The 26,551-nt window shown below is 47.3% G+C and overlaps 1 protein-coding gene across 1 annotated transcript in view; it reads left to right on the top strand.

Moving 5' to 3' along the window:
- The window catches only part of LOC110490780 (staphylococcal nuclease domain-containing protein 1), a 369,157-nt gene that overhangs the window by 252,305 nt on the left and 90,301 nt on the right, over positions 1-26,551 (top strand). The window contains exon 18 of the mRNA XM_036944950.1: positions 20,128-20,269. Within this exon, the coding sequence (XP_036800845.1) occupies positions 20,128-20,269 (142 nt within the window). The remainder of the gene's footprint in view (positions 1-20,127; positions 20,270-26,551) is intronic.

Raw genomic sequence — 26,551 nt, 5'->3', positions numbered from 1 at the left:
CAAACATAAAGATATAAAACTGTATTTTTTTGTGAAGAATCAACAACAAGTGGGACACAATCATGAAGTGGAACGACATTTATTGGATATTTCAAACTTTTTTAACAAATCAAAAACTGAAAGATTGGGCGTGCAAAATTATTCAGCCCCTTTACTTTCAGTGCAGCAAACTCTCTCCAGAAGTTCAGTGAGGATCTCTGAATGATCCAATGTTGACCTAAATGACTAATGATGATAAATACAATCCACCTGTGTGTAATCAAGTCTCCGTATAAATGCACCTGCACTGTGATAGTCTCAGAGGTCCGTTAAAAGCGCAGAGATCATCATGAAGAACAAGGAACACACCAGGCAGGTCCAAGATACTGTTGTGAAGAAGTTTAAAGCCGGATTTGGATACAAAAAGATTTCCCAAGCTTTAAACATCCCAAGGAGCACTGTGCAAGCAATAATATTGAAATGGAAGGAGTATCAGACCACTGCAAATCTACCAAGACCTGGCCGTCCCTCTAAACTTTCAGCTCATACAAGGAGAAGACTGATCAGAGATGCAGCTAAGAGGCCCATGATCACTCTGGATGAACTGCAGAGATCTACAGCTGAGGTGGGAGACTCTGTCCATAGGACAACAATCAGTCGTATATTGCACAAATCTGGCCTTTATGGAAAAGTGGCAAGAAGAAAGCCATTTCTTAAAGATATCCATAAAAAGTGTTGTTTAAAGTTTGCCACAAGCCATCTGGGAGACACACCAAACATGTGGAAGAAGGTGCTCTGGTCAGATGAAACCAAAATTGAACTTTTTGGCAACAATGCAAAACGTTATGCTTGGCGTAAAAGCAACACAGCTCATCACCCTGAAAACACCATCCCCACTGTCAAACATGGTGGTGGCAGCATCATGGTTTGGGCCTGCTTTTCTTCAGCAGGGACAGGGAAGATGGTTAAAATTGATGGGAAGATGGATGGGGCCAAATACAGGACCATTCTGGAAGAAAACCTGATGGTGTCTGCAAAAGACCTGAGACATGGGACGGCGATTTGTCTTCCAACAAGACAATGATCCAAAACATAAAGCAAAATCTACAATGGAATGGTTCGAAAATAAACATATCCAGGTGTTAGAATGGCCAAGTCAAAGTCCAGACCTGAATCCAATCGAGAATCAATGGAAAGAACTGAAAACTGCTGTTCACAAATGCTCTCCATCCAACCTCACTGAGCTCGAGCTGTTTTGCAAGGAGGAATGGGAAAAATGTCAGTCTCTCGATGTGCAAAACTGATAGACATACCCCAAGCGACTTACAGCTGTAATCGCAGCAAAAGGTGGCGCTACAAAGTATTAACTTAAGGGGGCTGAATAATTTTGCACGACCAATTTTTCAGTTTTTGATTTGTTAAAAAAGTTTGAAATATCCAATAAATGTCGTTCCACTTCATGATTGTGTCCCACTTGTTGTTGATTCTTCACAAAAAAATACTGTTTTATATCTTTATGTTTGAAGCCTGAAATGTGGCAAAAGGTCGCAAAGTTCAAGGGGGCCGAATACTTTCGCAAGGCACTGTATGAAGGCCCAGCCCTAGTGTGTTGGAATTGGTATGTATATAGGCCCAGCCCTAGTGTGTTGGGATTGATATGTATATCGGCCCAGCCCTAGTGTGTTGGGATTGGTATGTATATAGGCCCAGCCCTAGTGTGTTGGGATTGGTATGTATATAGGCCCAGCCCTAGTGTGTGGGGATTGGAATGTATATAGGCCCAGCGCTAGTATGTGGGTATTGGTATGTATGTATGTATATAGGCCCAGCCCTAGTGTGTGGGTATTGGTATGTATGTATATAGGCCCAGCCCTACTGTGTTGGGATTGGTATGTATATAGGCCCAGCCCTAGAGTGTTGGGATTGGTATGTATATAGGCCCAGCCCTAGCGTGTTGGGATTGGTATGTATATAGGCCCAGCCCTAGTGTGTTGGGATTGGTATGAATATAGGCTCAGCCCTAGTGTGTGGGGATTGGTATGTATATAGGCCCAGCCCTAGTGTGTGGGGATTGGTATGTATATAGGCCCAGCCCTAGTGTGTGGGGATTGGTATGTATATAGGCCCAGCCCTAGTGTGTGGGGATTGGTGTGTATATAGGCCCAGCCCTAGTGTGTTGGGATTGGTACGTATATAGGCCCAGCCCTAGTTTGTGGGGATTGGTATGTATATAGGCCCAGCCCTAGTGTGTGTGGATTGGTATGTATATAGGCCCAGCCCTAGTGTGTGGGGATTGGTATGTATATAGGCCCGGCCCTAGTGTGTTGGGATTTGGTATGTATATAGGCCCAGCCCTAGTTTGTGAGGATTGGTATGTATATAGGCCCAGCCCTAGTGTGTTGGGATTGGTATATATATTTAGGCCCAGCCATAGTGTGTTGGGATTGGTATGTATTTAGGCCCAGCCCTAGTGTGTTGGGATTGGTATGTATTTAGGCCCAGCCCTAGTGTGTTGGAATTGGTATGTATATAGGCGCTAGTGTGTTGGAATTGGTATGTATATAGGCCCTAGTATGTTGGGATTGGTATGTATATAGGCCCAGCCCTGGTGTGTGAGGATTGGTATGTATATAGGCCCAGCACAATTGTGTTGGGATTGGTATGTATATAGGCCCAGCCCTAGTGTGTGGGGATTGGTATGTATGTATATAGGCCCAGCCCTAGTGTGTGGGGATTTGTATGTATGTAGGCCCAGCCCTAGTTTGTGGGGATTGGTATGTATATAGGCCCAGCCCTAGTGTGTGTGGATTGTTATGTATATAGGCCCAGCCCTAGTGTGTGGGGATTGGTATGTATATAGGCCCGGCCCTAGTGTGTTGGGATTTGGTATGTATATAGGCCCAGCCCTAGTTTGTGAGGATTGGTATGTATATAGGCCCAGCCCTAGTGTGTTGGGATTGGTATATATATTTAGGCCCAGCCATAGTGTGTTGGGATTGGTATGTATTTAGGCCCAGCCCTAGTGTGTTGGGATTGGTATGTATTTAGGCCCAGCCCTAGTGTGTTGGAATTGGTATGTATATAGGCGCTAGTGTGTTGGAATTGGTATGTATATAGGCCCTAGTATGTTGGGATTGGTATGTATATAGGCCCAGCCCTGGTGTGTGAGGATTGGTATGTATATAGGCCCAGCACAATTGTGTTGGGATTGGTATGTATATAGGCCCAGCCCTAGTGTGTGGGGATTGGTATGTATGTATATAGGCCCAGCCCTAGTGTGTGGGGATTTGTATGTATGTAGGCCCAGCCCTAGTGTGTGGGGATTGGTATGTATATAGGCCCAGCCCTAGTGTGTGGGGATTGGTATGTATATAGGCCCAGCCCTAGTGTGTGGGGATTGGTGTGTATATAGGCCCAGCCCTAGTGTGTTGGGATTGGTACGTATATAGGCCCAGCCCTAGTTTGTGGGGATTGGTATGTATATAGGCCCAGCCCTAGTGTGTGTGGATTGGTATGTATATAGGCCCAGCCCTAGTGTGTGGGGATTGGTATGTATATAGGCCCGGCCCTAGTGTGTTGGGATTTGGTATGTATATAGGCCCAGCCCTAGTTTGTGAGGATTGGTATGTATATAGGCCCAGCCCTAGTGTGTTGGGATTGGTATATATATTTAGGCCCAGCCATAGTGTGTTGGGATTGGTATGTATTTAGGCCCAGCCCTAGTGTGTTGGGATTGGTATGTATTTAGGCCCAGCCCTAGTGTGTTGGAATTAGAATGTATATAGGCGCTAGTGTGTTGGAATTGGTATGTATATAGGCCCTAGTATGTTGGGATTGGTATGTATATAGGCCCAGCCCTAGTGTGTGAGGATTGGTATGTATATAGGCCCAGCACAATTGTGTTGGGATTGGTATGTATATAGGCCCAGCCCTAGTTTGTGGGGATTGATATGTATGTATATAGGCCCAGCCCTAGTGTGTGGGGATTTGTATGTATGTAGGCCCAGCCCTAGTGTGTTGGGATTGGTATGTTTATAGGCCCAGCCCTAGTGTTTTGGGATTGGTATGTATATCGGCCCAGCCCTAGTGTGTTGGGATTGGTATGTATATAGGCCCAGCCCTAGTGTGTTGGAATTGGTGTGTATATTCTCCCAGCCGTAGTGTGTTGGGATTGGTATGTATATAAGCCCAGCCCTTGTGTGTGGGTATTGGTATGTATATAGGCCCAGCCCTAGTGTGTTGGGATTGGTATGTATATAGGCCCAGCCCTAGTGTGTTGGGATTGGTATGTATATAGGCCCAGCCCTAGTGTGTGGGGATTGGTATGTATGTAGGCCCAGCCCTAGTGTGTGGGGATTGGTATGTATGTAGGCCCAGCCCTAGTCTGTTGGGATTGGTATGTATATAGGCCCAGCCCTAGTGTGTGTGGATTGGTATGTATATAGGCCCAGCCCTAGTGTGTGGGGATTGGTATGTATATAGGCCCGGCCCTAGTGTGTTGGGATTTGGTATGTATATAGGCCCAGCCCTAGTTTGTGAGGATTGGTATGTATATAGGCCCAGCCCTAGTGTGTTGGGATTGGTATATATATTTAGGCCCAGCCATAGTGTGTTGGGATTGGTATGTATTTAGGCCCAGCCCTAGTGTGTTGGGATTGGTATGTATTTAGGCCCAGCCCTAGTGTGTTGGAATTGGTATGTATATAGGCGCTAGTGTGTTGGAATTGGTATGTATATAGGCCCTAGTATGTTGGGATTGATATGTATATAGGCCCAGCCCTAGTGTGTGGGGATTGGTATGTATGTATATAGGCCCAGCCCTAGTGTGTGGGGATTTGTATATATGTAGGCCCAGCCCTAGTGTGTTGGGATTGGTATGTTTATAGGCCCAGCCCTAGTGTTTTGGGATTGGTATGTATATCGGCCCAGCCCTAGTGTGTTGGGATTGGTATGTATATAGGCCCAGCCCTAGTGTGTTGGAATTGGTGTGTATATTCTCCCAGCCGTAGTGTGTTGGGATTGGTATGTATATAAGCCCAGCCCTTGTGTGTGGGGATTGGTATGTATATAGGCCCAGCCCTAGTGTGTTGGGATTGGTATGTATATAGGCCCAGCCCTAGTGTGTTGGGATTGGTATGTATATAGGCCCAGCCCTAGTGTGTGGGGATTGGTATGTATGTAGGCCCAGCCCTAGTGTGTGGGGATTGGTTTGTATGTAGGCCCAGCCCTAGTGTGTTGGGATTGGTATGTATATAGGCCCAGCCCTAGTGTGTGGGGATTGGTATGTATGTAGGCCCAGCCCTAGTGTGTTGGGATTGGTATGTATGTAGGCCCAGCCCTAGTGTGTTGGGATTGGTATGTATATAGGCCCAGCCCTAGTGTGTTGGGATTGGTATGTATATAGGCCCAGCCCTAGTGTGTTGGGATTGGTATGTATGTAGGCCCAGCCCTAGTGTGTTGGGATTGGTATGTATATTGGCCCAGCCCTAGTATAGTATTGTTAAATTGGCGTCTATGTTGGGATATTGTGTTTCAGTGTGTCCTCAGCCAATGAGCCAGCGTGTTATTGTGTTGTTCCAGTGTGTGAAGGCACTGTCCTAGCTCAACCTCCTGCACCAATATCTACAGTGTGTGTGTGTGGACTACGTATTCGTGTTTAGCCTATATGTGTGTTTTATTACAGTGTTGTGTTCAAAGCAGTGAGGTGAGAACCACGTGGCCTTTATACTAACATACAGATACCGTAAATCATCACACACAAACATCCACCCTTCTCGCTTAACCACCCCGTTAACCTTGGTGATTGGGTTAATGTCCTAGGACAGGGGTGTCAAAGTCAAATGGACGGAGGGCCAAATAAAAAAATCAGCTACAAGACGAGGGCCGGACTGTTCGAATGTTCATTGAACAATTTTTAAATGACGCATATAGTCTAGTGAACCTAATTGAACCTACTGAAAACCTAACAAATATATTACAATATGATCAGATAAATAAAGCAATATTTTCTTATGGCTCTGTCAGTAATCTTTAATTTTCAACAGACACAAAAGACAAATTTCCTTTATATAAATATCCCCATAACATGAACATTAAATGAAAGAAACCGGTATTCAAGGCACCATCAGTAGACTATATTTTCTATTTTAGCAAAAGTGGGCTAAATTTACTTCAAAGAAAAAACAATAATAGCAATTTTTTATCATCCACTCAACTGAAATATTTTTAAAATATAATTGGATTGAAATACAAAAAAATAAAGTGCAAAAATCTATTAATCAAAAACAACACTTTGTTTAAGGAGAAGTAACATGCAGTGAAAACAAATATTAAATTTTAACTTTTAAACTTGAACTGAGTAAAAACTCTAAATATGTGATTGCACAGTAATGTTCACTTGTTTGAGGTTGAGGGTGATACTTGGTGGTGTCCCATCTTTTCCACAAGTTCATCAATGTTCGGGGTAAGGCTCTGAGCTGAAGAAATCCTCAGAATTGAGTGGAGGTGTTCAGCAGTAAGTCGACTTCTGTGTGATGTTTTGTTCAGGTTCATCAAAGAAAACAGTTGTTCACACAGGTATGTGCTGCCAAACATAGACAACGTTTGAGCAGCCTGGATGCGCAGCTGGGGCATTGTGCCGGGGAGGAAACGGGCGAACTCCGCAGCACCCACTGCCGCATATTTTGCCCTCAGTGCATCATTGCATTGGAGGTCAATCAACTCCATTTGGAGGTTTGGTGGTGAGCTTTCCACGTCAACAGCAAATGGGTTACCGAGCAGTTCCAACCTGCTTTTTTGTGCTTCAAAGTCAGCAAATCGGCGTCGAAAGTCAGCGGCAAGCATACCTATTTTATCAGCCAACTGTGTGCTCGGGAACGCACTGGTAGAGAGCTTCTCTTTCATGGTCTGGCAGCTGGGAAAGTGGCTCAAATTTTCTTTCCGCATCTGCGTCTCCCACAGAGTCAGTTTGGTTTTAAATGCCTTCACTGTACTGTACATATCAGAGATGACACGATCCCGACCCTGCAGCTGCAAGTTTATTGCATTCAGATGACTCGTAATGTCACACAGAAAAGCCATTTCACACAGAAACATTTCGTCTCGGAGTTGTGTTGTGTCTTTCCCTTTGCTGTCCAAGAACAGACAAATCTCCTCACGAAGCTCGAAACATCTTTGAAGCACCTTTCCCTGGCTTAGCCATCGCACCTCTGTGTGATAAGGCAAATCACCATGCTCCGTTTCTAACTCCGTCAGAAATGCCTTGAACTGGCGGTGATTCAAACCTTTGGCTCTGATAAAGTTAACTGTGCGCGTGATGATGCTCATTACATGCTCCATTTTCAAGGCTTTACCGCACAACGCTTCCTGGTGTATGATACAATGATAAGCTGTCAGCTCACCTGTCGCGTTTTCCTCTTGCATCTTTTCCCGTATCTTCGCCACCAGTCCGCTCCTGTGTCCACACATCGCAGGTGCTCCGTCGGTTGTCAAACCCACGAGTTTTTCCCAAGGCAGCTCCATCTCATTTACACATCTTGACACCTCTTCATACAAATCATGCCCCGTAGTTGTGCCATGCATAGGACGTAAAGCCAAAAACTCCTCTGTCACGCTTAGGTTGGAGTCCACTCCGCGGATGAAAATTGACAACTGGGCAATGTCAGAAATGTCGGTGCTCTCATCCACAGCCAAGGAATATGCAATAAAATCTTTTCCCTTTTTCACAAGCTGCTCTTTTAGATTGATGGACAACTGGTCTACTCTCTCGGCAATGGTGTTTCTGCTCAGACTCACATTTAAAAAGAGTTGCCTTTTTTCTGGGCAAACTTCGTCACAAACTTTAATCATGCAGTTTTTGATGAAATCCCCCTCCGTAAATGGCCGGGCTGATTTAGCGATCTCTTCTGCCAAAATAAAACTGGCCTTGACAGCAGCCTGGCCTTGTGATTTGGCTTTTTTGAACAGAGCCTGTCGAGATTTGAGGCCTCGTTTTAATTCCTCTGCCTTTTGTAGCCTTTGTTCCATGTCCATATTCTTGTTTTTGTCCGCGTGTTTCGTTTCATAATGTCGTCTCAGATTATACTCTTTCAGTACCGCCACACTTTCTCCACACAGAAGACACACAGGTTTTCCAGCTACCTTCGTGAACATATACTCTGACTCCCACCTTGTTTGAAACCCCCGGTTCTCAGTATCCACCTTCCGTTTTGCCATTTTTGATGGGTATCTGAAAGTTAATTTTACTGTGATGCTGACGACTGCTGTGCCAATAAATATTGAAATGAAGCAGCCTACTGCTCGGTGCGTCACCTTTGCATTGTGGGAAATGTAGTATTGGTGCGTGTAAAAGATCTGCGGGCTGCCGGCTTGCTGCGGGCCGGTTCTAATAATAAATCAAGATCATCCCAGGGGCCGTAAAAAACCTTCTTGCGGGCCGGATGTGGCCCGCGGGCCTTGACTCTGACATATGTGTCCTAGGATAACCAGTCCTCACATTCTACTGTTGTCCCCAGTGTACTGGTGTGTGGGTCCCCAATGACACCTGTCAAGCAGGCACCCATCCAATCAGAGACGAGCCCTGTAGTTTTCTTTCTTTGTTGGGTCAGGAGGAAATGTAATTAGCACCAAATAAGAAAATTGAGGCACCTGCTCTGCGCTCGTCTTGATCAGAGGATTGTGTTTTTACCTTAAGTGATTGCAATCAGTCAAATAATTCACCGTTCAACCCACATCTCCCCGTGTGTTTCCTGACGAGAACATCGGTCTTCGTCGTCGAATCAGTCATGGTCAACCCTCTAAGCTCCACGAGCCACCACCCCTCTCATCACCCAGATGGTTGAAAAATTAACATTTGCCCTTAAGACAAGTTAGAAGGGATTTTATGCCTCCCTGTTTTTGATGGATGGTTTTATTAAAACAGCTATTGAGATCGTGTAACATGCACATTCTGGCTCCACACACACACACACACACACACACACACTGCAGATATTGGTGTTGTTCATATCCTTCCATGTGCCAATCAGCCAAGCACTTTACAGATTCCTCCCCCACTGTGCATGTTTTTCAAACATATACCAGCGATAATAATTCCTGTAAACATGCTTCTAGTCATCAGCCATCAGTAAATTGTGCACTACACCCTCACACCACAGGTCATCGATGTGTGTTGTGTGGGTCTAGGTGTTGCACACTGTCATGTACAGTAAGTGTTGCACGGCTTGCCAGAGTGTGTTGTCCATACAAATACAATGATTGTATTAATTCATGTCATTGTCATTCATATTCTATGTGGCTGATGAATGCATATAGACTTCCCCATTACAGAAAGCATTGTGTGGATTGTCATTGTGTTGGCGACCGCGTACCAGGCCTAGGTTGCGTATGATTGTGTTCTGACATGGGATGCATCACAGCTGCACTATCGAGCCCCCTGAGTGGTGAGATGGATTGGCTGGCTGGAGTGGCACTCTGATTCACCAGGCTGGTTCATCATTTCCAGCCTCGAATAGTTCCCTCGACACACCGTGGCAACGGTTGAGCCAGAGGAATCCGGGGTCACCCACAGGCCCGCCAACCCCATCAACCTAATATCGCTGCTCATTAATACAACGTTCATCATTGTAAGGAAAGCCTGGTATTGGAATTGGTTTACAGATCAAGTCTAGTGGGGATGATGTAGTGGTTTGTTATGTCCTGACCTGATTGAATACCTTGTCGTTGGACGATTGAATTGGAGGAATGGTGCATCTTTGTTATTGAATGTAGGATTGGGAACTAGGTCTGAATGTTTTGAAGTTCAGGTGAACATGTAGCCTATATTTACTTTATTGAATCTTCTTGGGAGGCTTTGTCTCGTGTCTCCCATCAAACAAGCATAGTTTGTTTTCTCTGAGTGTTTGGTGACGAACGGTCGAGGTTCACTCATCATATAAGATGTAGACTCGAGAAGGGAAACATGGCAAGAGAGCAGCCATTTATTTAGTGAGGCATTCACTTCTCAAGGCCCCTTCATTAGGAACGTAATAGAGGCTTAGATTGATCTGCAGAGGGCACTTTTATTAATAACAAGCACTTGTATTGATTTGTATTGTTTGCAGAGCACTATTGAATAATGAATTAACAATGAAACTACATATGTGGGTGGTGTAACTGGAGAGAGGCTGTTCCATACGCTCTCCCTACATTCATGTTCTCCTCCAGCTCTAGACAGATATGTTCCACAGCTGCGTATTTTCAAAATGTCAATTACCTCAATTGCTAACCAATAGTGCTGTACTTTTCATTGTGTGATAGGTTTGAAAACTTGTTTCAGCAGGCTGCAAGCGAAGTACTTGAAGTTTAGGGCAAAGGCTTCTGGGTAGAGTAGTTTCTTAAAACCAGTATGAGATAAGTACGCTAGTGTATAGCCTACACCAGAGAAGGAGTAGCAGGGTTGTTGGAAATAGTATAGACTGAAGCTGATGTGGAGGTCTGTGGGCATGTCCTACCTTGAGTGATAGTTCACTGTGTAGTGTAGAACAGACAATGACAGCAGTGTGGATTCATACAACCTGTGTGTGTCCTTGTGCACCCTACTACCCTCATCTCACTCTTCTTGTGTGTGTGTGTGTTTGCCCTAGTGTGTGTGTGTGTGTTTTTGCCCTAGTGTGTGTGTGTGTGTGTGCGCTAGTGTGTGTGTCTGTGCTCTGGGTGTTGATGGAGATTTGGTCTCCCCCTGGCCGAACACACACTATTGGAATTGACATGCTGTCACCTTTAATCAATGTTCCCAATGTCCCCATCCCCCTGGTTCCCGGGGAGTGTGTGTATACACGTGAACAAGGCAGTGTGCGTGTGTGAAAAAGGGAATTCTCTGAATGTAATGTCTCTTAGTCTGCCAGGACATTCTAAATGACCTCCCATTCCAGTCTATACCAGTACTGCTGCAAGCCCTTCCAGACTCACGTTTCCTCTCTTCACACTCTGCAGTGTTTTTAACTTTGTTCGTTATTAATTAGTTAATTTGCATATTTCTTTGCACATTTGTATATAATGCCGGTTGTGGTTTTAGTAAAACAGTCAGTCTACTCTTCAGTACCTCAAGGGGTTTGGCTGTGACATCTGCAAGGCACATTTCACCCTTAGTTGAACCAAAGCCTATCTCTTACCATTTGTCACTACTGACTTCATGCTTCACTAGCATAGCATGATTATCCCATGGTAAACCCCATGCCATGTGGACCTGGGTGTGTTAATAACATGCTGATACCAGTGTACTCAGCCATACCCATCAGTCACTATGGCAGCGGTGTGCTGTAGGGGCCCTACTCTGAATGGTGGGAGTTACTGATTATGATTAGACATCATGTTCAACTCAGCCACAGACTATTATTGTGTGTCACACACCTGCTGTACACAACATTAAGAACTCCTGCTCTTTCCATGACATAGACTGACCAGGTGAATCCAAGTGAAAGCTATGATCCCTTATTGATTTGTTAAATCCACTTTAATCAGTGTAGATGAAGGGGAGGAGACGGGTTAAAGAAGAATTTTCAACCATGAGACAATTGAGACATGTATTGTGTATGTGTTCCATTGAGAGGGTGAATATTTAAGTGCTTTAGAACGGGTTGTGGTAGGAGGAGCCAGGCGCACCGGTTTTTGTCAAGAACTGCAACGCTGCTGGGTTTTTCACGCTTAACCGTTTCCCGTGTGTATAAAGATTGGTCCACTGCCCAAAGGACCTCCAGCCAACTTGACCCAACTGTGGGAAGCATTGGAGTCAACATGGACCAGCATCCACCACCAGCATCACATCATTCTTCATGTGGCTTCAGTGTGTAAGAGTGTCTGTCTTCCATCATGAGGGAGACCATTACAGCAATGGACCCTGCCTTCACATTAGCAAGTAGGTCTCAGTTTTCAACTGTGTGTGTGTGCGCAGCCTACACATCATTCAGCGGGGTTCTGAAGGTCACAGTGTCCTAATAGCTTGCTACTTTACCCTCCATGGTGTTTCCTTTTGGAACACTTGTTGTTGTCCTCCATTTGGAACACTGTTATTGTCCTTTTGAACACTTATTGTCCTTTTGAACACTGGTATTGTCCTTTTGGAACACTGTTATTGTCCTTTTGAACACTTATTGTCCTTTTGAACACTGGTATTGTCCTTTTGGAACACTGGTATTGTCCTTTTGTAACACTGTTATTGTCCTTTTGGAACACTGTTATTGTCCTTTTGGAACACTTATTGTCCTTTTGAACACTGGTATTGTCCTTTTGGAACACTGTTATTGTCCTTTTGGAACACTGTTATTGTCCTTTTGAACACTTATTGTCCTTTTGAACACTGTTATTGTCCTTTTGAACACTGTTATTGTCCTTTTGGAACACTGTAATTGTCCTTTTGGAACACTGTTATTGTCCTTTTGGAACACTGTTATTGTCCTTTTGGAACACTGTTATTGTCCTCCTTTTGGAACGTTGTCCTCCTTTTGGAACGTTGTCCTCCTTTTGGAACGTTGTCCTCCTTTTGGAACGTTGTCCTCCTTTTGGAACACTGTTGTTGTCCTCCTTTTGGAACGTTGTCCTCCTTTTGGAACGTTGTCCTCCTTTTGGAACGTTGTGCTCCTTTTGGAACGTTGTGCTCCTTTTGGAACGTTGTCCTCCTTTTGGAACGTTGTCCTCCTTTTGGAACGTTGTCCTCCTTTTGGAACGTTGTCCTCCTTTTGGAACGTTGTCCTCCTTTTGGAACATTGTCCTCCTTTTGGAACATTGTCCTCCTTTTGGAACGTTGTCCTCCTTTTGGAACGTTGTCCTCCTTTTGGAACGTTGTCCTCCTTTTGGAACGTTGTCCTCCTTTTGGAACGTTGTCCTCCTTTTGGAACGTTGTCCTCCTTTTGGAACGTTGTCCTCCTTTTGGAACGTTGTCCTCCTTTTGGAACGTTGTGCTCCTTTTGGAACGTTGTGCTCCTTTTGGAACGTTGTCCTCCTTTTGGAACGTTGTCCTCCTTTTGGAACGTTGTCCTCCTTTTGGAACGTTGTCCTCCTTTTGGAACGTTGTCCTCCTTTTGGAACGTTGTCCTCCTTTTGGAACGTTGTGCTCCTTTTGGAACGTTGTCCTCCTTTTGGAACGTTGTCCTCCTTTTGGAACGTTGTCCTCCTTTTGGAACGTTGTCCTCCTTTTGGAACGTTGTCCTCCTTTTGGAACGTTGTCCTCCTTTTGGAACATTGTCCTCCTTTTGGAACATTGTCCTCCTTTTGGAACATTGTCCTCCTTTTGGAACGTTGTCCTCCTTTTGGAACGTTGTCCTCCTTTTGGAACGTTGTCCTCCTTTTGGAACGTTGTCCTCCTTTTGGAACGTTGTCCTCCTTTTGGAACGTTGTGCTCCTTTTGGAACGTTGTGCTCCTTTTGGAACGTTGTCCTCCTTTTGGAACGTTGTCCTCCTTTTGGAACGTTGTGCTCCTTTTGGAACGTTGTCCTCCTTTTGGAACGTTGTGCTCCTTTTGGAACGTTGTCCTCCTTTTGGAACGTTGTCCTCCTTTTGGAACATTGTCCTCCTTTTGGAACACTGTTGTTGTCCTCCTTTTGGAACACTGTTGTTGTCCTCCTTTTGGAACACTGTAGTTGTCCATATAGAACAGTTTTCCTTTTCAGGAGTAGAGGACTGATGATTTGCTGTCTCTGCTTTTTGGAGCCGGACACAGGGAGCTCGGAAACCCTAACTCCTCTCGCTCTCTCACGTCTCTGTGTCCAAGCAGCAACAGCAGTCACATACCTGCGTTCAAGTGGAACAAACAGGAATGGTCGGTTGCTCACGGAAGGTCATCCACCTAGGGCACAGCGGGGGAGAATGTGTGTGGGGGCGAGCACCATTTGGAAGGCCACTTCTGCATCGTCGTTGTGAAAGCAGCGTTGTGATTGGTATTCTGTGAGTGCTCTCTCCTCCTGTTCCCGGCGTGACGTGGCCCATTGTGTCAGAGGTCACTTGGCCTGAATCGTCATGAACGACTGACTACCAAACCCCCACAGAGACGCCACCACGGTGACAGTTGTCACGGTCATGAACAGTGACACGCTAATCTGTGTCACTCGGATTGGTCCTGCAGGTTTGATTAAAAGCCCAGACATGTCAATACCCTCTGCTGAAGCCCCACTGCATTGTGGGTATTGACTCCTTTAATATCTAAGGGAGGGATGGAGAAAATGAGGGAAAAAGACCAGTGGAAGTTTGAAAAGCGTGGCCATGTTTGGGTCTTAATTAACTCCTGGTCAGTCGTATCCACAAAATTATTCAAAAAAAAAATGTCCCTTCCCTTTGTTTGGCACCATGAAGAAGCAATTGAATGTAATTGGGTGGTTTGACCCAGTCTTTTGTCTCCAGGTGGGCAGGGCACCCGCCAAGGCTCGCTCGGCTGGCGCACTGCGTCACTTGTTGTATAATAAATATTTTTTCCCAATGATTCAAGGTAGCAGGCAGTAAGCCAATTCACTAGCACGACTCATTGCAGTAGTGAAATGGTCCTTTAAATGTCTTGCCCTACACACGTCAGATGTAATTGGTTAGTGCTAGCATGCCGAAAAAGGCCTATAAAACGCTGGGGTGTAATTAGCCTACCATGCAAACATGCTGACCACACCGCACATCGCGTTACATGCGCCAGCATTGCGAAATAAATCTACACATACATGTTATTCAGTAATTTCCTCCAAACTGATCGCTCGCATCAATGAGCGTCTGCGTAGCCAGGCGCTAAAATAGAACTTAGTTATATTTTTAACGATTGACGTGCTACAAGTCTCTCCCATCTCTTCATTGGGTTTTAGGATCATATACCCACGTGGGTGATTGTACTCCAGTCCAGTAGTAGTAATGCACCTTAAAGTTGGTTGCCAACCGCCATATAAAGTCAAAAGAAGAAGAAGCCTGAAGGAGGAGAGATTACTGGAAACTAACTAGGTTTTCTCTTTTATCAGTGGATTACATGTCGGAGTAGAGAACACATGTGACTTAAAATGGGTCAAAATTCTACAAAGACCCAGAAAAAAAAGACCTTATGCATTTAATGTAAAATAACAACCCAATGTTTATCTCAGGACAAATGAGCTAGCAACAGCAAGCTAGCTAGCTAAATGGTCGTGAATGTTTCATGTGTTTCGACCTGTCCCCAAATTAATATATTGGATTCAGAGTTAATTTTGATATTTTAACCTGCGTGTCCTGATCGCATTGTGATTGTGGATGGACAAAATTAACATAAGCACGATGGCACACGCAGACTCACGCCCGTGCCTGATCTAGTCAGCATGTAACACTGCTCAGAGGGGAAGAGGGAGGCAGAGAGAGAACTTGTGAAGGTAATTAGCTGATGATACCACACAGTTAATTAATTATCCAGCTGCTAAAAGCTGGTGACAAGCGCTACCAGAGCGCGAAGTCTGGGACCAGAATGCTCCTGACCAGCTTCAAGCCATAAGGCTGCCTAGTTTGGGACCAGAATGCTCCTGACCAGCTTCAAGCCATAAGGCTGTCTAGTCTGGGACCAGAATGCTCCTGACCAGCTTCAAGCCATACGGCTGCCTAGTCTGGGACCAGAATGCTCCTGACCAGCTTCAAGCCATAAGGCTGCCTAGTCTGGGACCAGAATGCTCCTGACCAGCTTCAAGCCATAACGCTGCCTAGTCTGGGACCAGAATGCTCCTGACCAGCTTCAAGCCATAAGGCTGCCTAGTCTGGGACCAGAATGCTCCTGACCAGCTTCAAGCCATACGGCTGCCTAGTCTGGGACCATAATGCTCCTGACCAGCTTCAAGCCATACGGCCGCCTAGTCTGGGACCAGAGGGTTCCTGACCAGCTTCAAGCCATAAGGCCGCCTAGTCTGGGACCAGAGGGCTCCTGACCAGCTTCAAGCCATACGGCCGCCTAGTCTGGGACCAGAGGGTTCCTGACCAGCTTCAAGCCATAAGGCCGCCTAGTCTGGGACCAGAGGGCTCCTGACCAGCTTCAAGCCATAAGGCCGCCTAGTCTGGGACCAGAGGGTTCCTGACCAGCTTCAAGCCATAAGGCCGCCTAGTCTGGGACCAGAGGGTTCCTGACCCAGCTTCAAGCCATAAGGCCGCCTAGTCTGGGACCAGAGGGTTCCTGACCAGCTTCAAGCCATAAGGCCGCCTAGTCTGGGACCAGAGGGTTCCTGACCAGCTTCAAGCCATAAGGCTGCCTAGTCTGAGACCAGAGGGTTCCTGACCAGCTTCAAGCCATACGGCCGCCTAGTCTGGGACCAGAGGGTTCCTGACCCAGCTTCAAGCCATAAGGCCGCCTAGTCTGGGACCAGAGGGTTCCTGACCAGCTTCAAGCCATAAGGCCGCCTAGTCTGGGACCAGAGGGTTCCTGACCAGCTTCAAGCCATAAGGCTGCCTAGTCTGAGACCAGAGGGTTCCTGACCAGCTTCAAGCCATAAGGCTGCCTAGTCTGAGACCAGAGGGTTCCTGACCAGCTTCAAGCCATACGGCTGCCTAGTCTGGGACCAGAGGGTTCCTGACCAGCTTCAAGCCATAAGGCTACCTAGTCTGGGACCAGAGGGTTCCTGACCAGCTTCAAGCCATACGGCTACCTAGTCTGGGACCAGAGGGTTCCTGACCAGCTTCAAGCCATACGGCTACCTAGTCTGGGACCAGAGGGTTCCTGACCAGCTTCAAGCCATACGGCTGCCTAGTCTGGGACCAGAGGGTTCCTGACCAGCTTCAAGCCATACGGCTGCCTAGTCTGGGACCAGAGGGTTCCTGACCAGCTTCAAGCCATACGGCTGCCTAGTCTGGGACCAGAGGGCTCCTGACCAGCTTCAAGCCATACGGCTGCCTAGTCTGGGACCAGAGGGTTCCTGACCAGCTTCAAGCCATACGGCTGCCTAGTCTGGGACCAGAGGGTTCCTGACCAGCTTCAAGCCAGAAGGCTGCTGCTACTCGCTCTTTATTATCTATGCATAATAACTTTTATCGAACATAGTAATATCGACCTTGTACCCCTGCACATTGACTTGGTGCTGGTACCCTGTGTATTTAGCCACGTTATCGTTACTCATTGTATTTATTCCTCGTTATTACTTTTGCAAACTACATTACTCTGCATTGTTGGAAGGGCCTTTAAGCGTTTCACTGTTAGTCTACACCTGTTGTTTGCAAAGCATATGACAAATAACATTTGATTAGATATCGCTACACTATATAAAAACCAAACATTTTAAAGGTTTTACCTCCAAGTAAACACAACAGCCTGCGGTGGAAATGAAAGGAGTAGAACCAGATGTGTTGTGGTGTTACACAAGGAAAGGAGACTTTAGTTGTTGTCAAGTTGTGTTCCACCTGTTCTCCCTGGCAGTGGGGTTCAGTGACCCCATCAGCTGGTGGAGAGATGATTAGGGAGCTCTTGTCATCCTGTCCCTCACACGCGTGTGTGTGTGGCTATTGTCATGCGCGCATGTGTGTGTTTTCGTGTGTGTTTGTGCGTCCATAGTGTTTGATTTGTGGCCCCAAGCGGAACACTCTTCCCTTAATGAGCCTCCTGCCCTCCCGACAGAGGGCCAACCTTGGAGAGGAGCCACGCCAAAAACACTCTAGAGGATGGTGAAGAGAGGGAGAGGGAGAGAGGTTGTCCCACAGGGGATTGGTGTTGCTGTTAGATAACAGACCCATGTTTCTCCGGTCTAGGGGTTGTTTGTTCTAGACCATATTTCCCTTTGGCATCAAAACAGTGTCACGAACCGGCTCAAAGCCCGTAACAAAGGGAGACAACGTGGAGATAAGGAGTAACAAAATATATATTTATTAACTAAAGCAACTAAGGAAAATATACAATGGTGTGTGTAATTAGTAATCAGTAGTGTAAGTGAGTTTTGCGTGCATGAATGTGATAATGCAGGGTGTTGAAAGGTGCCAAAGCAAACAAACAAAAGGCCACCAAGAACCACAACACAATCTACAAAGGTGTCTGCATGGAGAGAGTCTCCTCCATGAATGGGGAAGGGGTGTATTTATCCTGGGAAACACCTGGGCCCAGGTGTTTCCCATGTAGCTGACGACCCTCTCAACTCCGCCCACCGGCATCCTAATAAGGAAGGAAACAAGAACAAAGACAAAATACGGCAGACAGAGTGGGAGGGTTGTCACATTCCCCCCCATAAAACCGGGGACCAACAAGGACCCCGGAACAACATACCAGCCTCTGCGTCCCAAATTGACAGCCTCTGCGTCCCAAATTGACACAGCCTCTGCGTCCCAAATTGACACAGCCTCTGCGTCCCAAATTGACACAGCCTCTGCGTCCCAAATTGGTGAGGGGTTATGTGTTCACACCTCCACCAGCCAACCTCCTCCTCCCCAGACCTCAGCAACCTTTGCGCATAGGAAGCAATATTTAAGAGGAAAGAAGAACACAAGACCAGGAGGGAACAGACAGGAAAGATAGAACATGACAACCCCAACCAATGGTCAGTCACGTAAACATTCAGGAACATGGCACAAAAGACCACAACAGCTACAAACTCCAACGAAAAGAACATCAGGGTCCTTCTTAATTTTTTACAACTCCCAACGATTCATAGTCACTTCCAACGAAACAGAATTTCACTAATTTCAATCATTTAACCTTGTAGTGTTCAGCGATCTTCAACAGCTGATCTTTAGTACCTAATTCTAACAGTTCCTCTGATGAAAGCAAATGAACTTGTCTACATGAGACACCATAGTCATAAGTAAATAATATTGCTCAACCCCTCTGCTGAGCACATCAGACCACAACCAGAGAAATGACAATCACACTGAGCACCACAGAAGAGAGATGAGATACGGAGCTTCCCCAAAACCTACAATAACTCTACCCTAGTCTTCATGCAGATTTGCGGTGGGTATTTACGCACTGTAGCCCGCTGGCAAGGAAATAGAACTCCCCAGCATGCTGGCAAATTCCACCAAGCCACGGATGTGCCCCCGAGACAACTGCTCAGTCCACAGACACCACACAAAAATAACAAACATTTAACCATGCCCAACATGTCCAAAATTGAAACACGTCGCTAAGCCTATCAGGGGAAAAGGCTATAGCTCCAGGTAGCAAGTTCCACTACCCTACACAAATCTCCTACCGAGGTACACAGCCGATTTACTCACCTCCTCAGACTGATGTCCCAACAGAAAGTAGAACAAACGTTTCCAGGCTAGGCAGGGCCTGGAAACTAACCATTATACTCTCTCCAACGCAGCACACAATCCAAACAACAAAGGCAACCAATACTGGGCCTATTAAACTCAACCACAATATGCAAACCAAACACGTACCTCCACAGTCTCCCAAACCAATAGTTCAAATATCCCGGATGAGCCCCAACTTGTCACGAACCGGCTCAAAGCCCGTAACAAAGGGAGACAACGTGGAGATAAGGAGTAACAAAATATATATTTATTAACTAAAGCAACTAAGGAAAATATACAATGATGTGTGTAATCAGTAGTGTAAGTGAGTTTTGCGTGCATGAATGTGATAATGCAGGGTGTTGAAAGGTGCCAAAGCAAACAAACAAAAGGCCACCAAGAACCACAACACAATCTACAAAGGTGTCTGCATGGAGAGAGTCTCCTCCATGAATGGGGAAGGGGTGTATTTATCCTGGGAAACACCTGGGCCCAGGTGTTTCCCATGTAGCTGACGACCCTCTCAACTCCGCCCACCGGCATCCTAATAAGGAAGGAAACAAGAACAAAGACAAAATACGGCAGACAGAGTGGGAGGGTCGTCACAACAGGCCCTGAATCAAGTAATGGGAGTCATTTAGGAGTGTAAATGAATTGTTCTGTTGGAGTTGGCAGTGATTAAAGTAGTAGTTTGATGTCTGGTTTGGGTTTGTTTTGAGTATGTTAGATGTTTGATCATGTGACATATAATAAGGAACTGGCATGCTTAGCTGGAGGTTTAGACATGAGAAATGTCCTTTTTGCTGTGGTCTTCAGTCAGACAGGGGACTGTATATTATTTCATTTGTCCTACAAGTAGATCCCCAATTTAACGAGAAAGACCTCATATTAATGATATCATTATATTACATGAGTGTTCTATTACATGAGTGTTCTGTCATGCTTCACCCTAATCAAGTGACCTTCCTCCCCCCTCAGATCTGGGCCAACTATGAGGAGAAGAAGGTGGAGGAGGTGGTGCACGTGATGGAGGAGAAAGAGCGCACAGCCAACTACAGAGCTGTATATGTCACTGAGATCACGGACACCATGCACTTCTACACCCAGGACGTGGAGACAGGTGTGTGTGTGTGGGGGGGGGGGGGGGGGGGGAGAGAGCGCACAGCCAACTACAGAGCTGTATATGTCACTGAGATCACGGACACCATGCACTTCTACACCCAGGACATGGAGACAGGTGTGTGTGTGTGGGGGGGAGTGTGTGGGGGGGGGAGAGAGCGCACAGCCAACTACAGAGTTGTATATGTCACTGAGATCACGGACACCATGCACTTCTACACCCAGGACGTGGAGACAGGTGTGTGTGTGGGGGGGGGGGGGGGGGGGGGGGAGAGAGCGCACAGCCAACTACAGAGCTGTATATGTCACCGAGATCACGGACACCATGCACTTCTACACCCAGGACGCGGAGACAGGTTTGTGTGTGGGGGGAGTGTGTTGTCTGATATTTTGACTGGGTTGTTTTGGTTTGTGTTTTCGTGTGTGTGTGTGTGCGAGAGACTGACTTCATGGATGACTACACACTACAGCCGTAGAGGAGTCTGCCAAAGGCTGGCTCCAGCGCCTATCCCGTTTTGGCTCCTTGAATAGGACGGGAGGCTGTGATTCAATGTGACTGTGTGCTTGGTCCCATGCCTCGTGGGAACGAGGAGTTGGTTGGACAGAGCAGGGGTTAATGAGTGTGTTGCATCATCACACCAAGACACTTTGCTTTAATTGGTTCAATCACTCTCTTTCTCTCTCGGTCATTCACTCAATCACACATTCACTAGTGTGTGTTCCATAACGAGGTGGGGGTGGGTGGGGATCTCACTCCCCATCCTGTTCATGGGGTGGCAGGTAGCCTCGTGGTTAGAGCTTTGGGCCAGTAACCGAAAGGTTGCTGGATCAAATCCCTGAGCTGAGAAGGTCGTTCTGCCCCTGAACAAGGCAGTTAAACCACTGTTCCCCTGAACACGGCAGTTAACCCACTGTTCCCCTGAACACGGCAGTTAACCCACTGTTCCCCTGAACAAGGCAGTTAACCCACTGTTCCCCTGAACAAGGCAGTTAACCCACTGTTCCCCTGAACAAGGCAGTTAACCCACTGTTCCCCTGAACAAGGCAGTTAACCCACTGTTTCCCTGAACAAGGCAGTTAACCCACTGTTCCCCTGAACAAGGCAGTTAACCTACTGTTCCCCTGAACAAGGCAGTTGACCCACTGTTCCTCTGAACACGGCAGTTGACCCACTGTTCCTCTGAACAAGGCAGTTGACCCACTGTTCCTCTGAATAAGGCAGTTGACCCACTGTTCCCCTGAACAAGGCAGTTGGCCCACTGTTCCCCTGAACAAGGCAGTTGGCCCACTGTTCCCCTGAACAAGGCAGTTGGCCCACTGTTCCCCTGAACAAGGCAGTTGACCCACTGTTCCTCTGAAAAAGGCAGTTGACCCACTGTTCCTCTGAACAAGGCAGTTGACCCACTGTTCCTCTGAACAAGGCAGTTGACCCACTGTTCCTCTGAACAAGGCAGTTGACCCACTGGTCCCCTGAACAAGGCAGTTGGCCCACTGTTCCCCTGAACAAGGCAGTTGGCCCACTGTTCCCCTGAACAAGGCAGTTGGCCCACTGTTCCCCTGAACAAGGCAGTTGACCCACTGTTCCCCTGAACAAGGCAGTTGGCCCACTGTTCCCCTGAACAAGGCAGTTGGCCCACTGTTCCCCTGAACAAGGCAGTTGACCCACTGTTCCCCTGAACAAGGCAGTTGACCCACTGTTCCCCTGAACATGGCAGTTGACCCACTGTTCCTCTGAACAAGGCAGTTAACCCACTGTTCCCCTGAACAAGGCAGTTAACCCACTGTTCCCCTGAACAAGGCAGTTAACCCACTGTTCCTCTGAACAAGGCAGTTAACCCACTGTTCCTCTGAACAAGGCAGTTAACCCACTGTTTCTCTGAACAAGGCAGTTAACCCACTGTTCCTCTGAACAAGGCAGTTAACCCACTGTTCCTCTGAACAAGGCAGTTAACCCACTGTTCCCCTGAACAAGGCAGTTAACCCACTTTTCCTCTGAACAAGGCAGTTAACCCACTGTTTCTCTGAACAAGGCAGTTAACCCACTGTTCCTCTGAACAAGGCAGTTAACCCACTGTTCCTCTGAACAAGGCAGTTAACCCACTGTTCCCCTGAACAAGGCAGTTGACCCACTGTTCCTCTGAACAAGGCAGTTGACCCACTGTTCCTCTGAACAAGGCAGTTGACCCACTGTTCCCCTGAACAAGGCAGTTAACCCACTGTTCCTCTGAACAAGGCAGTTAACCCACTGTTCCTCTGAACAAGGCAGTTAACCCACTGTTCCCCTGAACAAGGCAGTTGACCCACTGTTCCCCTGAACAAGGCAGTTGACGTGGATGTCCATTAAGGCACCGCTCTGATTCAGACGGGTTGGGGTCAATGCTGAAGACGCATTTCAGTTGAAGGCATTCTGACTAGGTATCCCCCATTCCTCTTTCCAGTGCCACTTGACTTTGGCAGAGGCCATGAAATTGACTTTCGTCATCACTTAATTTGTCTTATTGCGATAATTAATAAATTTGCATTCATTTAGAGCCAATCTGAGCCCTGCGTCTCCGTGGGCGTGACAATCCTATCACGTTGGAGCTTGGCAGCCTTTGGCACCCGACATAACCCCTCACTAATACCACGTACGTACACACCACCCACCCAGGAGATGTTCAGGTGTTGCTGATCCCCCTCCATGTAGCTGCATATATCCCCCACGTCCCCGGAGGAAGTTATGTAGAGCGCTGATGATGTGCCATGTAACCTATGTGATCACCGTGACGACTAGTGTGATTGACAGGAAACACACTGGCACAGACAGGGTTGATTAGCCTGATAACAGTCGAAAGCGTGGAAAGCACATGTGAAGAACCAGAACAGGATAGAGACACACGTTCGGTTTAGGAAACGTAGCTAAAGCTGCAGCTCGGCTGGTAGTTCTGCAGTCTTTGTGTTCAAGCACAGTTTTAGTCATCTTTTATTAGATTTTTTTCATGATTTCAGATGAACCAGCAATGTGGGGCCTTTTTTTAGTTTTTAATTGGCCGATGTCTCCCACCGAGTGAGTTATGTGCTCGTTAGGAAAAACACGATTGTTATTTTCAGCAGGCAGGCAAATATGACCAGAATCACCCCCTGTGACCCTCTCCCTCTCTCTCTCTCCCTCCAACCCCCTCCCTCTCTATCTCTCTCTCTCTCTCCCTCCAACCCCCTCCCTCTCTATCTCTCTCTCTCTCTCCCTCCAACCCTCTCTCTCTCTCCCTCCAACCCCCTCCCTCTCTATCTCTCTCTCTCTCTCCCTCCAACCCTCTCTCTCTCTCCCTCCAACCCCCTCCCTCTCTATCTCTCTCTCTCTCTCCCTCCAACCCTCTCTCTCTCTCCCTCCAACCCTCTCTATCTCTCTCTCTCTCTCTCTCTCTCTCTCTCTCTCTCTCCAACCCTCTCTCTCTCTCTCTCTCTCTCTCTCTCTCTCTCTCTCCCTCCAACCCCCTCCCTCTCTATCTCTCTCTCTCTCCCTCCAACCCTCTCTCTCTCTCCCTCCAACCCTCTCTCTCTCTCTCTCTCTCTCTCTCTCTCTCTCTCTCTCTCTCTCTCTCTCTCTCTCTCTCTCTCTAAATTCTTACACGCCGAGTGCTCTGCAATTTCATGACATGTTTTTTCAGAGACGGCATAATTTATAATGTAGGGGGAGGGGGGTGATTTTAGGAAGATTGGTTTTTGTGTTGTGGTTAAGTTGGTCCTAAGGCGCCCGGCACCAACAAATTGCCATCAAGCAGTAGGCCCTGTGGCTCCAGGGGCTGTTTCTGAAATAGAGGGGTTTTGCCAGGTTTCCCCCTAACCAGTCTGTATTCCCATCTTTCTCAGCGAGCAGGGATCTCCCTAAATGTGCAGCCCCCAGTGCCACGCCATACGCTATTATGGAAATAGATTCTGACACGTATAGGATGCTGTGAATTCATCACCCGCAAATAGATGTATCTTAGATCGATTCTTTCCATACTGTAGCACAATTCTGTACGAGGCAAACAGGTCGACCACAACAGACAACAATCTACCTGAGAGAGAGTTTTGACCTTCTCTCCTCACCTTACCTGCTCCTCTCTCTCTCCCTCCCTGTCTCTCCTCTCTCACTCCTCTCTCTCACGCTTAAGTGTTTTAAGATCAGAGGTGAGAGGTCAGACAAGTTATTTTTTTTTGGCAGCTGCCGTCATCACTCCATTTACTGTCTGGATAAAAATAGGCAGCTGGGGCGAAGACTCCTTGACCGACCTTGAGGCGCTGGGCGAGCCGTTCGGGACATCGGAGTAAATCCAAAGGGAATCAATCCGACGTGTTTCACCCTCCTCTTTTTTCAAAGGGGTTGAAGACACACTGTTATAAAGTGTAAATAAAACTCCTAGTTGTCTTTAGTTCCCACTGTGCTCGGTTCTGTTCATACTCTGCCTGTGGTCACTGTGTCTCACATACCAAGAGAAGATAGTAGACTGTGTTTTCATGTTCTCTTTAAGCTCCCCGATGTCTCTTAATGGTCCCTAAACAGTGAAGCAATGTGCACAGTAATATCTTTACCATTTCCATTATTCTCAGGGGGGTCGGTTGCGACAGTTTTGCTTGTGAGAATTTTTTGTATTAGTCAGATTTAATTACCGAAAGTGTGTGTGTGTGTGTAAACGTGTGGTAGAATTTGTTGGGAAAGGAATTTTCTTGTCTGGGGAAATGCTACAGATATCATTAAATTTCTCATCTCTCTCCCTCTCCCGCTCTCCCCTCTCTCCCCATCCCTCTCTCCCCTCTCTCCCCTCTCTCCCCATCCCTCTCTCCCCTCTCTCCCCATCCCTCTCTCCCCTCCCCTCTCCTCTCTCTCCCCGTCCCTCTCTCCTCTCTCTCCCCGTCCCTCTCTCCTCTTTCTCCTCTCTCTCCCCGTCCCTCTCTCCTCTCTCTCCCCGTCCCTCTCTCCTCTCTCTCCCCGTCCCTCTCTCCTCTCTCTCCCCGTCCCTCTCTCCTCTCTCTCCCCGTCCCTCTCTCCTCTCTCTCCCCGTCCCTCTCTCCTCTCTCTCCCCGTCCCTCTCTCCCTAGGGATTGTGGGTGTTAACAGAAAATATTTGGATGTTATGTCTCTAGCTTGGCCCTCTTTACCTGTCCATGACTGTAGAGCATTGAGAAGGATTTTTAGTCTAGAGCTACACCATCCAGGACTGGGATTCAGGCCCACCAAGCCTCAGCCTGGCCCAGACCAGAGTTAGGAGCAAAGAGCTAGCAGCGCTACAGGCTAGACCAGACCAGAGTTAGGAGCTGACAGCGGTACAGCCTAGCCCAGACCAGAGTTAGGAGCTGACAGCGGTACAGCCTAGCCCAGACCAGAGTTAGGAGCTGACAGCACTACAGCCTAGACCAGACCAGAGTTAGGAGCTGACAGCGGTACAGCCTAGACCAGACCAGAGTTAGGATCTGACAGCACTACAGCCTAGACCAGACCAGAGTTAGGAGCTGACAGCACTACAGCCTAGCCCAGACCAGAGTTAGGAGCAAAGAGCTGGCAGCTCTACAGGCTAGACCAGGCCAGAGTTAGGAGCTGACAGCGGTACAGCCTAGACCAGACCAGAGTTAGGAGCTGACAGCGGTACAGCCTAGACCAGACCAGAGTTAGGAGCTGACAGCGGTACAGCCTAGACCAGATCAGAGTTAGGAGCTGACAGCACTACAGCCTAGACCAGACCAGAGTTAGGAGCTGACAGCACTACAGCCTAGCCCAGACCAGAGTTAGGAGCTAAGAGCTGACAGCGGTACAGCCTAGACCAGACCAGAGTTAGGAGCTGACAGCGGTACAGCCTAGACCAGACCAGAGTTAGGAGCTGACAGCACTACAGCCTAGACCAGACCAGAGTTAGGAGCTGACAGCGGTACAGCCTAGACCAGACCAGAGTTAGGAGCTGACAGCACTACAGCCTAGACCAGACCAGAGTTAGGAGCTGACAGCGGTACAGCCTAGACCAGACCAGAGTTAGGAGCTAAGAGCTGACAGCGGTACAGCCTAGACCAGACCAGAGTTAGGAGCTGACAGCGGTACAGCCTAGACCAGACCAGAGTTAGGAGCTGACAGCGGTACAGCCTAGACCAGACCAGAGTTAGGAGCTAAGAGCTGACAGCGTTACAGCCTAGACCAGACCAGAGTTAGGAGCTAAGAGCTGGCAGCGCTACAGGCTAGACCAGACCAGAGTTAGGAGCTGACAGCACTACAGCCTAGACCAGACCAGAGTTAGGAGCTAAGAGCTAAGAGCGGTACAGCCTAGACCAGACC

Source organism: Oncorhynchus mykiss, chromosome 15 (genome assembly GCF_013265735.2).
Source record: "Oncorhynchus mykiss isolate Arlee chromosome 15, USDA_OmykA_1.1, whole genome shotgun sequence".
NCBI classification, from domain to species: domain Eukaryota; kingdom Metazoa; phylum Chordata; class Actinopteri; order Salmoniformes; family Salmonidae; genus Oncorhynchus; species Oncorhynchus mykiss.
Note: the sequence above shows the minus strand (reverse complement) of the source record. Positions and strands in the feature narration are given on the sequence as shown.